The following is an 18,140-nucleotide window of genomic DNA, read 5'->3' on the forward strand; positions in this document are numbered from 1 at the left end:
TCGACGGAGCTCTGCCGATTTTCTCGCCGTTGTTTATTTTTTGTTCCGTTTTAGGTGATAGGCCCTTATGGTGTCTGACCATCTACGATCATTAGTCCTCCACCACTGGGTCGCGTGTTCGAGGCCTACGTGTGGCAGTCGCCAGGTACTGGCCGAAGGTCGGAGTTTTTTTCTCTGGGAAACTCCGGCTTTCCTCAACCACCAAAATCTGACTCGTCCTTAAATGATCATAGCTGTTAATATGGCATAAAGCACAAATAAACCAACTCAACTTGAACAAAATTCAAAATCAAAATTAAGCGATTTATATCATCAGTTTCATTGATGGTAAAAGTAACAGTTCCATTGATAAAAAGAGTTTCAGCTTTGTTTATAACGCATATATATTTACACGTCACATGTAATTCATTTGTGTTGTTGTTTATCCAGTTTCTACGGCAACGAGCAGCACGTACTTTCTTGTTTCTACTTCACGTGTGGCTGTCACTGAGGTCGTCATTTTCAACAATTCATCATTCACTGCTGTCGCTACAATCAAGGGGCTAAAGAACGATACCTCTGGGCTGATGGCTGACAACTCCAATGATGTGTCCATCATGGCCTCCAGCTTCACAACTATAACACTACCGACCGATATGAATATGGACGCTACCGGTGTGTATGAAAACAATGCCATATCAGTCCAGTGCAGTAATGATATTTCTCTGTTGATGTACAGTGTAACTCCAAACCTCGGAAATCTCATCAAACCATTCCACGTAGGTTTTTTTAGGAAGTTATTCTTTCCCGTTACACCCAACTGTTCCAATTATTTCGTCCTACATATGGTGGCAAACGCCGTCTCAGAAGTTCGCATAACGTTCCCCTCAAGCCAAACAAACACATTGTTCACTACCTACAATGCCATTAGTTACTACGGAGGAGACACCCTCGTGCTAGAAATCCTGGCGTACAGCGCTGCTCTGGTAGAGAGTTTGGCAGACTTGACGGGAACCTCTGTTAAAGCGAATGTACCCATAGGTATGTTCTCTGGGTGTGATTATAGCAGCACCCAGAATGGACCTGACTACCGCTCTGATAAGGTCCCCGGACAGATAGACATGGGTCTACAGTACATCGTCATGGCACTCAATGAACCACGTTTTTCGGTTGAGGGGTATGTGATTGTGTCGACAATGGAAAACACAACTGTCATCACCTATGCCGACGATACTTGCCACGAAACAAAACTGAGGAAAAGCGGGGATAGTCATGTGGTTACCATGTCAGCTGTCAATGAAATCGTGGTATCAAGCCAACCTATTGTTGTAGTTCACATGGCGTACAACGGAGCAGACAATCATAATATGTACTATGTTACTCCTGTGTCGATGTTCCGTAATGACTACAAAGCGGCCGCGTTCAAAGACATGGCAATGAAAGTCAAAATTACTTTCAACAATGGAAGTGAAGATTCTTTTGAGGTGAATGAACACTCAGTCACCATGGATGTTCGCGATCGTCTTGTGGACGACGTTGTTGGTGTCGGACGTCTGGGAGGTGCTGATGTATTCTATAATAATACAGTGCACTTCATAAAATCACAGGACCCATACCTTTTCGGTGGGTATATGTGGAGTGAAGATAATAATGATAGACTCTTCATCACATCACTCGGCAGGAACACTCCAAGACAACATACGGTAGGTAACGTCGTTTAGTGTTGTTGATTTAACGTTACGCTACTACAATTGGTACGCTACCAAATACAACATACAGCCATTTTGTGACTATGCATACTGAAAAAGTGGAATGTGGATTTTGAACATTGGTTCAATAGCAACCACGAAAACCATGAATGTAAATGAGAATAAAATTGTGAAAATGATTCTGGTCGAAAGATCTTTGCTGAATTGATTTTCCAGGAGACTGTTGGCATTTATATAGGAACAATATGTGCTACTCTTCTAGTTGACTTACTTCAGTTTCCATATCAGGCTATATTTATCGAGGATCTTATCTGGACTGGTAACAAAACCTCATGCAGTTCCTTCAATTTAAGATTCACTTCTATCGGCAATATGCTGTCTTTAAATAACAAGACATACATTGACAAAATAGATCGTATATACTCTTCTCGGCTTGAAATAAAGGACACTGTATATTTACAACATGACGAACCGGGACGGCTTACTACTTTTGATAGGCACATTGTAACAGTAGGATCGGTAGTCTAGTGGTAGGACGCCGGGCTCGTGACCAAAGGGCTGTGGGTTCGAGTTACGTCACGGTACTTTGTTGTATCTTTGAACAAAATACTTTACTCCGTTTGTTTCAGTCTACTCAGCTTTTAAATGAGTACGTTGTTGTGCGGTGCTGGAATTGTTGAATGCTAACTTTGAGCACCGAAATGGCAGCACCGGATGTATGCTACACTGAAAGTTATAGAAGATATTAGCTGGTTGCAAAAGCCCTATAACCACGGGTAATAATTTGTAAACCGCTTTGAAACGACCTACAAACTAGGTTGTGATAAAGCGGTATATAAAAACCTAGAATTATTAGTTAGTATTGTAAGAATTTGTACTCTGCCTTTCCCAAGTAAGTTAGGAATCAAACAATTTAAACAATGTTCATAAGTAACATCTTTGTTCTAACTTTATGCTACGAATTCTAACCCATAAGTCTCAAAAGTTTATTTCAATAAAAGAGCAGTTCGTTATTAACGATTGCAAACAATAACATGAGCAATAGCGTGTTTTCCAAGTACAGTATTCGTGGAAGGATTCATTACAGATGGTTTACAAGAAAAGGAATCTTTCGTTTTACCGTATGGCGCCCTTCTGTAGCATCCGAATCTGTAAAATGAACCACAACAAAATATAAGTGTATATATCAAATGTGGTTGACGAAACAAGGCAGCGTATTCAAAGCAATACACAACCCCAAACTCGATACAAATATTACCACAAAGAACTAAGGGCCATAAATATGTCAAACGTAGATCAGGAGTCCTAATGTTAGAACGCGACACGCTGCCATCTCAAGCAGTTCCCTCATACAAAATGGCAACTGTATGTGATAGCATAGAACCACGCCTCTGTATGTTGTCGGTGACGATATCGTCTTTTAGTGCTCGACAATGAGCCATTCAAATCAAAATATACCCTGGACAAAGTGACGCATGGACCGACTGACGAACGGATGGATAACCGGTGAGGGACTAGTAGCCACAGTATGTATCAATGTATTGATATGTTAGATATAACAATGATATCACATACTCGGTTCTGTGTTGTTATAGGTGTGTATGGGAGACGAAGAACCGCTACATGATGGATGTGTAGAACCGTTGAATGGATGTCACGGTGAGTCAAACTGGAATTATACAGTATAAACAAAAAATGTAAACTTGTATCTGAGTTATTCATGAAAAGTTATTAGTTTTGACATCGATACCGGTTCTAGCTTTTACATAATGCTAGCTTGTTTTCTGTTTTAAAGGGCCAAAAAATGAATCAAATGCGACGACCATTCCAACAACCGGAAGTCCGAACATTCTACAACCTACCAATGTGACCGTTCCACCATCTACCAATGTGACCATTCCACAACCTACGAATGTGATCGTTCCACATCCTACCAATGTGACCTTTCCACAACCTACCAATGTGACCATTCCACAACCTACCAATGTGATCGTTCCACAACCTACCAATGTGACCGTTCCACCACCTACCAATGTGACCATTCCGCAAATTACCAATGTGACCATTCCACCACCTACCAATGTGACCGTTCCACAACCTACCAATGTGACCATTCCGCAACCTATCAATGTGACCGTTCCACAACCTTACAATGTGACCATTCCGCAACCTACCAATGTGACCATTCCGCAACCTACCAATGTGACCATTCCACCACCTACCAATGTGACCTTTCCGCAACCTACCAATGTGACTATTCCACCACCTAACAATGTGACCTTTCCGCAACCTATCAATGTGACCGTTCCACAACCTTACAATGTGACCATTCCGCAACCTACCAATGTGACCGTTCCACAACCTACCAATGTGACCATTCCGCAAACTACACATGCCACCCCGCAATCTTCAATAATGGTCAATGTCTCCCAACCTATGAGTACGACCGCCAGCTCGCAAACCACAAATCCGACCCTCCCACAAACAACTAAAACAACAACAACAACAACAACAACCTCACAGTCAACTAATCCGACAACAGCAGGATCAAAGTGTCCCATAAATGCACAAAGGTACAATCACCACGGACAGGTGATTTGTTACTGGTTGCTAGTCGCAACTGCCAGGATACAAAACCAGGCTTACGATACCTGTTTACAACAGGGAGGACAACTGCCTATCATACCTAACTCAGAGGCTAATGAGGTTGTTGTCGATCTCATCTCAACCAGGTAACACAGCGCAGCCATAAAATAGCATCACTTTAAGTTGATTTTACAGTTTTAGAAAAGGTGAAAGAAATATTTTCAAATTTTCAAATAAAAACAAATCCAATATGACACATTAAAAAGATAAACTTTTATACAAGATACACACAGGTGGTAACACCCATAAAAGGGTGGGTGCCAATTCGGGCCTTCTGGTGACTATTACCGATCAGTTTCCTTTTTTTTGTATAAACATACCTTGGAGTTATGCCATCATGACATGACCAGATATTAAGTTCAGCTTGAAGACCATTCTGAAATATGAAGGGGTAAAGTGGGGGACCAAACTCACAAACAAATGTTCTCTTTTGGACAAAACTACATGTTATTGTTTTTCAAGTTTCTTCATAATTGTGATGTATTGTGTATCACTAAAGCTGCGAATCATAAAAAGTAGCACATAGTCGATAAGTAGGTCACTGTGAACCTGTTATAAATATATTTAATTATGTCAACAACTTTTCCTATTTTGTTTATTAATGCACATTAGAATCATGCAATAATTTTATCAAATTGTATTAATAAGTGTCTTAACCAAATCGCAATAAATTTTGACCTATATACAGTATGGCAAAAATGAACTACATTGCACCAAACAGCATACCGATGAGTCTGGGATCAACGAGTTGGAAATCGAAATAGGTCCAAACTATACGGTGGAAACAGAAGGGGAGATTCGTTAAACCCTTTAAATACTTGACTTTCCGAAATTTGCAGAGTAACGGTCGATTTCGAATATATTACTTCTGAGTAAAGTGTATTTCTTATTAACCATGTCACTACTCAAACACAATAATTGTGACTATGAAGGTTACGGCAAGCATCGGGGATAAAGAAATCCAGCGGCAGGTTCTACCATAGTGTATCTCTAAGGGTGAACTTAGCCCTTCCACTGCACTTTATTTGTCCCTCCGCATCCTCGATATTCAGGGGTTACGTTCACTTTCGCTCTCTGCACCCCTAGAATATGCCATAGCAAAATTGAAGGCACGAACATGGCTGTTTGATTGGTCTCAGGTAAAAAAATCCTGACCAATCGCTAGGCTAATACCTGTCCTTTGAAGATTACAAAGGAGAGACGGCCGACTTCAAAGCCTGTCAATTTTTACCGTTACGTGACCGCGATATTCTGTTGATGTACATCAAAGGATCGAACTAGTCTTCTTGTCTCATCAACAAGGTGGCGCACACTGAGCCTTCAATTTTGCCATGACATATTTCAGGGGTGTACAGAGCGAAAGTGGGCGTAATCCCTGGAGTATCGAGAATGGTCTCTCCGGGACTTTTCGGTGATGCTGTGGGGCAAAACAAAAAATCCATATCACAAAATACAGTTGAAAATGAAGATATGTGCGAAAAACTCATTGATTATATGAATTTCAAAAGTATTTGATGTAAAAGTGTGAAGGACGATTAACATATCTAGAAACAATGCCGGAAGCTACCAATACACAGTTCAGTCAAGCTTCATCGATCAGGCATTAAAGATTCTTAGTTACTAAAATCAAAATTAAAGTAAAATGTATACATTATGATAAAACAAATACCATTAGTCCTAATCTTTCAATTAGATTTCGAAAAAAACTATGATTAAACATTTAATACATAAAGTTAATGCAAGTCAAGGGTCAAGTTGTCACCTGCTTTGTTATATTACTTTTACGTTCAAGTCACATTTTCTAGTCACAATTCATTGTTTTTAAAATTTGTATGCGTGTTTAACTAAAGAGTTATCATTCAATTTCTTAAACTTTGATAATCATAAAACGTTCACCGATTTATAACAGGTCTTGAATCTAGATTAAGCCGACATATATCAACAACTGAATTCCTATTACTTCTTTTATTATCATTGGTATGAAATTTAAGGTTTTATGGTTTTATTTTGTTTGACGTCCTATTGACAGCTAAGGTCGTGTCTCCATGTGTATTGTGTAACGGTGCAAGTTTGCTGGAGACAGGGTATGTTGGTGTACTTGCCTCCTTGTAATAGAGCGGATCTGATGCCGAATTGATAGTGCTATCTCACTGAAAAACCATGCCGAAGGCATCCAGCACAACATTCCGCCCGGTCACATTATACTGACAGCGGGTGAACCAGTTGTTGCAATTAACCCCCAATGCAGAACGTTCAACATGGAATAAAAACTACCATTTTTAAAGACTTTGGTATTGAAGACAGAACCCATTGCCTTCCTGACCTGGGCAGGCTTGTTTTTGCATCAGTAGGGCATTAAATCACACACAAAAAAACAATATAGGAATATCATCAACTAATGCAATCGTTATAGACGTAGCTCATGACATGATATTCAATTCTCTTTTGTAGTAATGCAAACATTTTCTATCTGGACTATACAGTAAATTATACCAGTGGGAAAATCATGACGTCATCCGGCAGCCCTCAGGATTGGAACAATGGTATCAACACAACACAGCCTAACGGTCCGTGCGTGGTCACCAATGGTAACGGCACCTGGAGTAGTTCCGTCTGTGACGTATCTACATACAATGGCGTCATCTGCTCAGCATGTAAGGGAGGAGGTAAGGTTCAGCCATGGATTTGGATATGTTTTGGTTTATCCAGGGGTTACACTCACTCTGCACCCCTGGAGTATGTCATAGCAAAATAGAAGGATCAGTGTGCGCCACCTTGTTCGAAGACTAGTTCGATCCTTTGATGTACAGCGAAAGAATATCGCGGTCGCGTAACGGTAAAAAATTACTAACTTTAAATGTCGTCCCTGTGTAATCTTCAAAGGGCAGGTGTCAGCCTAGCGATTGGTCAGGGTTTGCTTACTCTGACCAATCAAATAGCTGTCTTTATGCCTTCAATTTTACTGTGATATATGCCAGGAGTGCAGGGAGCGTAAGTGGGCATAACCCCTGGATATCGAGGACGGACGGGATGATACACAAAGGGAAAGACGTCTAACGTTATCATTAGTACACATCAAGTCATAAATAAAATATGGTCTGTACTTATATATTCTTGTTGACATCACATGAAAAATTCAATGTTCAGATGATTTTTGTTTAGTTGACAAACAGTAAGTCTATCGTATGAACTGACAATTCTTTTCATTTGTCCAAGCCATTCTTTCTAATTCGTCTTCCTCAAAATCATGTCTTTTTGCAACACCAAAATTATACTTTATAAAACATTTTAGTTTCTATACCGTTAGTGTTTTGACGTTAGATGCAGTTGAATTGCATCAAGTGTGGGCGAGTGGCTGTTTCGTTACCAAGTTGACATAATATTACAGGGGAATTACAATGTCGTTACTGAGAAGATCAAGTATTTTTATTGCTTCGAGTCAAAGTAACAAAAGTGCGATATTTACAATGCATAATACAAAATAGCATTACACAACATTACACACACTCACAACACAACTACAAATAGTGTCCCAATCAACAATGTTCAGTTGCCATACCGTTACTGTTGTTGACCTGACCTGTATAATAATAACCTCACTACTGGTATTACCATACTCAGGTTTGGTACTGATCAGATGTTCTGTCATATATACAGTTCCATGTGCGGGTTATATTGCTTCTTGTGCTGCTAGACATAGGCAATGGGTTCTGACCCCAGGCCGGGACATGCCGCAGTCCTTGAAATGGTAGTTGTTATTCCCTGCTTAATGTTCAGCATTTAAGGTTATGGCAATAACTGGTCCACCCGCTGTCAGTATAATGTGACCGGGCAGAATGCTGTGTTGGATGCTTTCGGCATGGTATTTCAGTGAGATGGCACTATAAAGTCGGCATCAGATCCGCGCTTTCACAAGGAGGCAGGTACACCAACATACCCTGTCTTCAGCACACATACACGCATACACAACACACATGGAGGCACGTCCTTATAGACTTTAGCTGTTAATAGGACGTTAGACAAGTATAGCTAACGTAGGTATCATGTCGAGTATATTTGTGTTGTTGTATATTCTAGGTGCGTCGTGCTATACCCACAGCAAAAACTATTGCGGCCCTTGCTCTTGTCCAAACTACATCGTTAACCAAGTTGATATTACAGAGAAGCTGCAGAGAAAGCTGGACGACTTGAGGAGAGCCACGAGTGTCAATAAGAAGAATACATCTAGAACACTACGTAGGATAACCTGCGCCAGTGATCCTCGACCCTCCTCGGCCGCCATGGGATACCTAGGAGCATCCGTACTCACGGTCGTTTTCGGTGGGTTCATCTTGCTCGACCTACCAATGTTGTTTCTGGAGTTTAAGACCCATATACTCGGTCTTTTCCAAGGATAGAATAACGTCTTGTGTGTTATCACATACATCTCCATATAGTAGTCGTACGTTGTAGTTGTAGAGTTTCGCCGAGTTAAGAGGTTGGCGCATATGGCAGGAAACTGTTTCACAAATATAATCCATTTGTTAAAATGGCAAAAGGTTTTGAAAACTACTTTATATTATAAAAACATTTATTCAGAGATATATCCTGTGCAATCACATAACGTTATACCAAACCTTAGTTATGCCGGAAATACTGTTTCCAACACGTTGTTACAGATTTCGACAGTGGTAGGGGGGTCATTATATTGCTTTATGAATTTCGTCAAAATTTATATTTATCAGTTCTATTACCATCCTCGACATCGTGGGGTTACGCTCACTTTCGCTCTCTACATCCCTGGAATGTCATAGAAAAATTGAAGACACGAAGCAAGCTGCTTGATTGGTTTCACGTAAAAAACCTGACTAATCGCTAGGCTGATACCTGTCTTTTAAAGATTACAAAGGAGAGACGCCCGACTTCAAAGCCTGTCAATTTTTACCGTTATGTGACCGCGAGATTCTTTTAATGTACATCGTTCACTGAACCTTCAATTTTGCTACGACATATTCCAGCGGTGTAGAGAGCGAAAGTGAATGTAACCCCTGGATATCGATGATGTTCTATTCCAAAATGTACAATATTTTTCTTTATTTTCCGTTCTTTTTTTCTTATTTCATTCAACCCAAATAGCATATTTTTTAATACAAATCATCATTTTCGCGCTACGAAATTACCACACCAAAATGCCATCAAAGTAACAGTGATTCGATGCGTTATGTGTACATTTTTTATAAATAAGTTTTTATATATTTAGTTGACTAAGATACATACAAGAGGCCCAGCAGGCCTGTATTACCTGTTATTCATATCACATCTTTGACCTTCAAAGACGGACAAGCTCAAGTTTATTTAAAAAGGCAAAAGTATGGTTACATTGTACATCATGGTGATTTTATAACATCTTTGACCTCTTGTTACCTTGAAAGTAGGTCAAGGTCAGTCTTCTGTTCAACCTGTGTTTGCTCTATCCCAGGAAGCTGCCAGCCAAACAGCATGACTCTAATGACTATGCCTGGTGGTTCTTTAGAAGTTGTCTGAAGCCTTTGACATATTAGGCCTCTGTGGCCTTGAATGCAAATAAGGGTCATCTTAATTGAACCATTTGTAAGGTCTTACCCCAGGAAGCTATAAGCAAAACATCTTTACTCTAAGCCTTTTGGTTCTTCAGGAAGAAATTGTTTAAGGAAAAGTAGTCGACGAACGAAGTATAGGCGGATGAAGGGCTACGGCATAAGCTCACTTTCCCTTTCGGCAGGTGATCTACCAAAATAATTAAGATTTGTAGGTCATTTTGTCAGTTGTCTTATGATCTCTGTCTGCTTTTGTTCCAAAATTACGCGATGAAGGCTGCTCTTTATATACCAATACATAGTATTACAAGGTACCTTATTCAAAGTCCGATATGTTTTTGTTTTTTTTAGAAATAATAAGTATTAGCTCATTGTTGTTTATGAAATCATATACTTATTAATAATGTTTATGTAACCGTAGACTTATTTGTGAGTTTTTTTTTTCTTAATCCACATAAGCATGTTCATTTCAAAGAAATAGAAGTTTCAGACAAGCTTTTAAAAAAAAGAAATCAACTTTCAATCGACATTGTGCTGAAGATGACGTGTCTATATTGTTGTTAACTTGTTGTTTTTAAATGTTAATAAAACATTTGTTCCTCTAATTTCTATCGTGTCGTTGCTTTAATGTAAATCAGAACAATTTAAGCAGGATTTCAACACACTGCATCTTTAGGCTACTGACATATAAGCAGAATGCGACACACTTCCCCAATGTCTCGCTTTAATGCCCCTTATCCCTGTTTGACAGCTAATCAAGAGGGCCAAGTACCTTAATATTAATAGCTCACTTAGTGTTTATTTCTTTTAAGTTTAACAGTTCTATGAAGAGAAAAGAAAAGATAGCAAGAGCATAACAGGTCTGCAGTGCTCACCTGATATTAATCTCCCACTTGTACCTTAAAAGTGGATGAAAGTCAAATATATTAAAATGGACAATTTAAAACTAAGGGCTAAACATCATAACCTAGTTGATATCTGTGACCTTGAAAATAGGTCAAGGTTATTCTAACAAAATGGCCATACTGGCCAAAAATCCCAGTGAGTTTTGGTTATTGAAAAGGAGTTTAAAGATTTTAAACCTTTGACCCATGTGATCTTGAAAGTGGGTCAAGGACATTTGTTTTAACAGAATATTGGTAGCTTTTCATCCCAGTATGTCAAATATCGTCACCATGTGTCTCTTGGTCATTCTGAAGAATTCATTCAAACTTTTAGCACTTTTAACTCCTGTGAGTTGAAAAGGTCAACATCATTCAATTCAATTCAGGAGAAATTGCTTAAACATTTTATAACAAATTTGGCCCCTGTGACTTTCTGATTTTAAATAATGGTATTGCCATTCATTTTAACAAATTTGATGACTGATTAACCTAGTATGCTACTGTTCAAATGAAAACGCCCCAAAACTTATTCAGGGGAAGTAATTTAAAAATTTAAACCCATTTCACCCCATTGACCGAGAAAGTAGCTCAAGGTCATTCATTTGAATATTTTGAGAGTTCCATCTTCCACCATGCTTCTGGCTTAATATCATCACCCTGAGACTTTTTTTGTCATCAAGAAGCCGGATCATGACATCAGCTCACCAGGCCCTTCAGGCCAGATTGCTAAAAACTTTATCGAGAGTTTATTTTCCTAAACTCCTATTACACTGGGCCGGTCTTTGGAGTGTAGCCATTCTATTTATATATATACTGTTGAGTTCCATTTCAGTAAATCGTCACTAGGTTGAATACAGTGAGGTAGCACTCTGAAGTCGTCTTCAGATCTGTGCTATCACAAGGAGGCAAATACACCAACATACCTTCAAAAGCATACATACACGCATATATTACACACATGAAGACTGGTCCTTAAATATTCTCAGCTGTCAATAGGATGCTAAAAAAAAATAAACCAAACCAAACCATACCAAACCTTGGATGAGTCTGCTGGATAACCAAACTACTCAGTAGTGAAGCGGACGTAAAACCTATAAATCAACCTTAGATGTGGGTCAAGGTCAATCATTTGAACAAACTTTGAAACCAAAGATAAGGTTAAGACCAGACTTGAAGTTCAGATACTCTGGCTCAATTCGGAAAGTCTACAGAAGTATATAATAGTTATCTGAGAATCATAGATAACCAAAAATAAGTGAAAACAGAATTCATCTTTAACTATGTATTGTTCACAATAAAACAAAGATTATAACTTCTTTACACATCTACCTCATTGCTGGTAAAAAAAAAATGCAATATTTCTGCTACTGGTGTTTATAACTGTTACAGTGTGTTCTACTATTGCGGTTATATATTTTGCTTTCCCTTTATCCTTAGTCCCAATATTTTACCTTAATTCTATACAGACTATTTGTCAATGTGAAAATAATAATGAAATCAAAAAAAAATTAAACAGTGTTATTTGAAAAAAAACATAACAAAATTTAGAGTACAGGCACAAATCATGAAAGTCAGACCCTGTAAGATTAACTCATTTACCCCTGAAAACACATTTAAGCTCTTACAGTTCAAAGTTTGGAATAGCTCATTATGCAATTTCAGGGGTGAATGAGTAAATCACTCTTAAGTGTTTTACTTGGTTTTGCTTCCCAAACTTTTATCTCATTCACTCAGCTTGCTGAATTTCCCCCGGGGAACACCAACAAATCATGAAGCCTACAAAATGTAATACTTTAAGCAGTTTTGAGAAGACAACATTTTTCAAATTCAGATGAATTCACATTTAACTTCTAGAGTTAACATTTCAAGGTTTTCCTGCAACAATTAACGAGACTGGAATACGAGATCATGATGTATATGAAGACTGACTGGAACTTTCACTCAGTCTCAAAACCTCAGAGCAAGAAATTTGGATCTTAAGTGAGAAAGACTGTTCAATTAAGTAAGTTATCATAAGACCTATTTGTGGAAGTTTGAAACATGGTAAAATAGACTGACATGTGTTACGTTAATAACACATCTCAATATAACATCCCTTGGTTCATTTACAATGTCGCTTATCATCAATGCTTTTAACCCTTTCAACATTGTAGACAATAATGTAGACTCATCCAGATCGGATCCCCTTTTTATTTTTTTTTAACAATTCCATTATTGTCTGTCTCTACATATCGGCAAACTTCTTTATATTGCCAAATGGTGACAGTGTAATAAGGTTTTACTGTACTTGTATGCAAAAGCTGGTCCGGATCAACATGAAGTAGAGTGACCACACCTTTACTCAAGGAAATTAAACCTCTTAGATTATAATTTACCATTCATAACTATATAGAACCATACATAAATTAACCACAGGTTAAATATGTCATCAGAAAATAAAAACAGGTTTTCCTCTTTCCCAGTATTTACTATCTTCAGCACATAAGATTTGTCTCCATTTGTTACAGGTGGGTTAAAAATAGTGTATTATACATATCGTTTGCACTCTATGGTCCAAGGGGAATAACTCCCACTCGGAAAGGCTACAAACTCTGAAACATCAGGGTCAGTAGTACTTATATTGTTTTAGCTCACAAATATGTCTCACAACTCTTCATCCAATCAAATGTCATTGATACTTCTACATGATCACTATGATGTCCCAGCATCCTGAAAATAAAACCAATGTATTTTATGAAATATTTCCAATCTCTTTGTGCATATTATTACAAAAGATCTGCAGTAAAACCTGTATGTTATCTATTGTAACTTTCTGTGGAGATACTTGTGGTTCTGAATGATCATGAGGTACTTTTGTAAGGAAGGTGCATTAAATTACAGTAGTTTATATTCCTATACAACACACATCATTAATCACATGTCACAAATTACCATATGTAAATTACCACATAACACATTGGAGAAAAGATTTTGCTTTTGACAATCAATCTATTATATATGGATGCCTGAAATATATTGACATATACCAAGTAATGGTTTGAAAACTGACTCTAGTTATATATCCTCAACAAGAAATATTGAACATCAACCTTCATCTGAAGATAACAAAAAAACACTTCCAAATTAAGTGCATCCTCACCTGTTTCAGCTTCAAGAGTTTTGGATATTTTAATTCATTGTTACAGTTGGCTAGTCCCATCCCAAATCCTACACCAGTAAAGAAAAGTAGCGACCACCGGGTCCCACCTGTTCAAGAAAATAAAGGCTATTAGTTCTTTACCTAAGGTCACTTTCAACATCAATGGTTTGTAGATGATAGTGTTAAATGCAAACATTTATCATAAATAACCAATTTTGAATAAGGCAAAAAAAAATATATGTGTGTTTGTGCTTGAAATATTTGAAAAGATTTTTATTATGCTTAAAAAGAACAGGAGTTCTGACTTTAACAGTGCTTATCAATAAATGCCAATAAAAACTTCAGGGTAGGCACGAAAAACTAGGGTCGATAAGGAAACCGGAAAACATACATAATTATTTTTGGCCTAAGGCATCGCAAATCAGTGTTTGAAGTCGATGACTGTTTGAGTATTGATTGATACCAAAAAGCAATCCCAAGCGAGTGTTTTCAGTAAGAAACAGTAATGAGTGTTTCCAGCCAACTTGAGCTAGTGGGTGGAAAAATAATTTTCTATTTTTAGAAACAGAGACCTTCAGACCTGACAGCCAATCCTAAGCAGGATTTTTTGTTAAGGAAGTAGTATTTGAATTTTGAGTTTGATCGACAAATTTCAACTTGAGTCATTGAAACTCATTTTCTATTTATAGCACTGTTCAAGTGAATTTGACCTTCACCCTTCAAATTATTACAGTGAGAAAACACGTTATGAAACTTTAGTAGATTAAGACCACAAGAACTCAAGTTTTTTTTGCGGAGACAATGGTGAGATGGACAATGATAAATCACAATGATAAATCACCTCTAGTCTCTGTCTTGGGGTTGCTAAGGCAAGACACAAAAAAACATGTTTCCTGTAACTTGTTGGAAAAAATCATGGTAGGTAGGTACCTAACAAGTTTTATTTTAACAAAATATTTTGTATTTTAATCTTGATTTTAACAGTGCTTCTTTGAAAATTGACTTTAAAAGTTTAGGGTGGACACAAAAAATTAGGGTAGGCCCCCCGTCTCTAGAATATGGAATTATTAAGATTTTCTTTTTATCTATAATTATTTTGATCACTTGGATGTCTGATTCTAGACCGAAGCTCTAAACTAGGGGGAGATAATCTCTAGCTAGTAGTAAAATGCAGTCGAGAAATTCTTCATAAATCTTAGGGGCTGGTAGCCAGTCTAAGGTAACTGGAAACACCAGCATTTCCTCCCCAGAAAAAAACCCTGAGCAACATTAAATTTTGATACATAAAGGGATTTCCATTAGGAAGGGCTGTTCTAGTGAACTATTTCTCATTACAGTTTGAATCTGTTGTCTCAAAGTTTGTTCGGGATATTTTTATGTTCAGTTACAGTGACAAATTATCCGAAATTGAATTATTATTCTTCCCAAGGTCAAATCACATACCAAGTTGGAGCTTTGTGCAATCATTCCTTCTGAAGTAAGTTTCTGGATAGCCAGAGTTTCCTCTGTCCTTGACACCAGACTCAGACATTTTGAAAGATAGATGTCTGATAGCCATCTATCTGTCTGATAGCAATCTATCTGTCAAAATGTCTGTCTGGTGTCAGGGACAGAGGAAATTCCGGCTATTTTCTGGACAAGAAAGTGAAGTGACAACAGACATCCTGTCTGACCACTAAATCTTTCCCCACTACGTCATTTCCTCTCGAGGACAAAAAATAATTAAAAAACAAAAATTGATACTCCCTTTTTGTACACACACCCTTATCATAAATACAGGTTCTTTTGTTTGGCCTCCCAAAAATGATGAAATAAATTGACATCAATACATTTTTAAAACATGTTTAACCCTTTCACCACTAGACCACAATGGACTCGTCCAGATCAATGCATGGTCGAGTCTACTAAAGTTACACAGGGTTGAAAGGTTTAACTTAAGCTCTTCCGATCTGTCAGTCAACTTACCTTTAGTTTTCCCAAATCTTGTCAGTGATAATATTCCTCCAATGGTGGCCCCGGAGACTGAGGAACAGAAATAAACACGAACTTATATAATTGTCTCTTACTTCAACGTGAGTAAAAATTCAGACTATCAGTAGACTATACATATATAGCTATTGTACCGGGTAAAGAGTACTAAATTAGTCTTATCAAGGATAGACCTGTGGTCATCTTAAATATACTGTACATATTTAAATTAAAATTAAGTCTGATTTCTTTCTTCTATCAGGCATTATAGCACATCGCATTAATTTAATGCAATGTATGTAACAGAGGTCAATATTTTTTCAATGCCTCTGCTAGTGATTCGAACCAGGGACCTCTGGTTTACTAGTCTTACGCTCTACCAAATGAGCTGAAGAGATATTCTCCCTAACCGAAACGGTAAGTGGCCAGTTATTTTTTTGTACCAGAGTGACATGTATTTTTTTGCTTGATTGTAAATAGGCTATATATATATACTACAATAATATTACTTAGCAGAATAGTTACGGTATGAACGTAGCGGTACCTGTATACTGTTATACCAATGTCCCATAACTTTCATGAGAAACCTGGTTGGTAAACATCGAATGCGTCAAAACAGGTAACACTGGAGAAAAGTACCAAACTGACACATCAGTCATGAATCAAAGTACAAATATTTGCCAATTCATTTTTATAGCAGTCATTGATTGTTAAAATAAATTCAAAAATCTTACTGGTCTTAAGGGCAGTATCCACAATACATTTGTCCCATTTATCCGCAATAACGTCCTCCGATCTCGCAGCCATGTTGGAAGGTTATGATGGGCGCGTTCGATTCTAGAGTCTTTACTTACGCACGGTGCATTCGATTGTGAAATTATTGCGATTCAGGTTGCTGATGGCACAGGGACATGGAAGAAATTGATACCGATGAAGTTTTAAAATTGTTTCGTGCTACTCTTATGCTTTGTTTTTGTTCTATTTTATACTATCGCAGCTTTATTTTTATTTTTTATAATATTATTTTACAGTATCAACTAATTAACATCATTGATATCAGCATCATCTTCTGTTTTTATACACAATTGTAGCTTTTCTTTCTCCCCTCAATATTTTTTACATAACTAACTGATACCATTGTCAAGGAAAGTTTCCAGATATGATAGCTACCACCTGAAGTTGTCCATCCGGGTTAAAAATGAAATTCCTTCTGACCTTTTTCTTTTTACAAAGTTATGGCCCTTTGTTGAGAAATGCTTGTCCGGACAACTCCTCAAAAACTACGAGCCAATTTCAACGATATTTTTCAAAAATGATAACTACCACCTGCATCCAGGTATTATTATTTTTTTCATTCTGACCCTTTTTACGGAGTTATTGCCCTTTGTTGAAAAATGCTTACCCGCACAACTTCTCCAAAACTTCTGGGTGCCTATTTCAATGAAAATGTTCACATATGATAACTACCATCTGATGTTGTGCATCCAGGTATACTTTTTTCAATCCGTCCCTTTTTTGGAGTAAATGCCCTTTGTTGAAAAATACTTGTCTAGACAACTACTCCAAGACTATGCAGCCAATTTGAACGAAAGTTTCCAGATATGATAATTACCCCCTGATGTTGTGCATCCAGGTATTTTTTTCCAACCCCTTTTTTATAGAGTTGTGGCCCGCTTTTGAAAAATCCTTGTCCTGACAACTTCTCCTAATCTACTCAGCCATTTTCAAAGAAGAAAGTTTACAGATATGGTTTGTTTTGGCATTGGGAGGGACTACAGGAAGTATGTCAGTGACCTGTATACTTGATAAAGAAATCATTATTGGGGGCATGGGAGACGATGGATTGCTTTGTAATGCTTTGCCTTAGTAAGCCTTTAACTTACCGTTCTGGTTTATATATAGCAGCGGGGGTGTTAGTTGGCTTACAATTATTTCTAGTTCATTCTAAGTAGATGGCAAATGTTTCTACACACAGTATGATATGACGTAAGTTATCATATATTGTTTTCATCCAACTTATACCATTACGAAAATAAAAACAATACATTATCAATGACATTCGGTTTTGGATGGTCATGTGGGAAAGACTCGTCTTTCACCAAGGCGGCCGGGGTTCGATTCCCCGATCGAACGTGAAAATGTACGGGGCCACCTATACCCAACCACGTGGGTTTTCTATCGGTACTCTGGTTTCTTCCCCGTGCGCGCTAACATCCATGCCAAAAAGAGTGATTAATATAAACTGAAAAAAGTTGTTTAA

The 18,140-nt window shown here is 37.8% G+C and overlaps 2 protein-coding genes and 1 long non-coding RNA gene across 3 annotated transcripts; 1 reads left to right on the forward strand and 2 right to left on the reverse strand.

The window, feature by feature from the left end:
- The first annotated feature begins 305 nt into the window (after nt 1–305).
- Nucleotides 306–9,207, forward strand: LOC110458819. Its single transcript, XM_021510744.1, has 5 exons — nt 306–1,682; nt 3,284–3,347; nt 3,484–4,420; nt 6,786–7,000; nt 8,412–9,207. Exons 1-5 carry the CDS (start codon nt 567–569, stop codon nt 8,729–8,731), a joined length of 2,652 nt encoding a protein of 883 aa, XP_021366419.1. The 5' UTR covers nt 306–566; the 3' UTR covers nt 8,732–9,207.
- LOC110458820 lies at nt 2,631–5,388 on the reverse strand. Its single transcript, XR_002463828.1, has 3 exons — nt 4,655–5,388; nt 3,264–3,357; nt 2,631–2,837 (listed from the first exon to the last, which is right to left on the reverse strand). It is a non-coding gene; the product is annotated as an uncharacterized LOC110458820 (long non-coding RNA).
- A 2,833-nt stretch (nt 9,208–12,040) lies between the features above and the next one.
- On the reverse strand, nt 12,041–16,715 carry LOC110458840 (MICOS complex subunit Mic10-like). Its single transcript, XM_021510794.1, has 4 exons — nt 16,615–16,715; nt 15,878–15,934; nt 13,913–14,019; nt 12,041–13,482 (listed from the first exon to the last, which is right to left on the reverse strand). The coding sequence occupies exons 1-4, from the start codon at nt 16,685–16,687 to the stop codon at nt 13,465–13,467; spliced, it is 255 nt and encodes an 84-aa protein (XP_021366469.1). The 5' UTR covers nt 16,688–16,715; the 3' UTR covers nt 12,041–13,464.
- Between the last annotated feature and the right edge of the window lie 1,425 nt (nt 16,716–18,140).

Source organism: Mizuhopecten yessoensis, unplaced genomic scaffold (genome assembly GCF_002113885.1).
Source record: "Mizuhopecten yessoensis strain PY_sf001 unplaced genomic scaffold, ASM211388v2 scaffold9847, whole genome shotgun sequence".
NCBI lineage: Eukaryota > Metazoa > Mollusca > Bivalvia > Pectinida > Pectinidae > Mizuhopecten > Mizuhopecten yessoensis.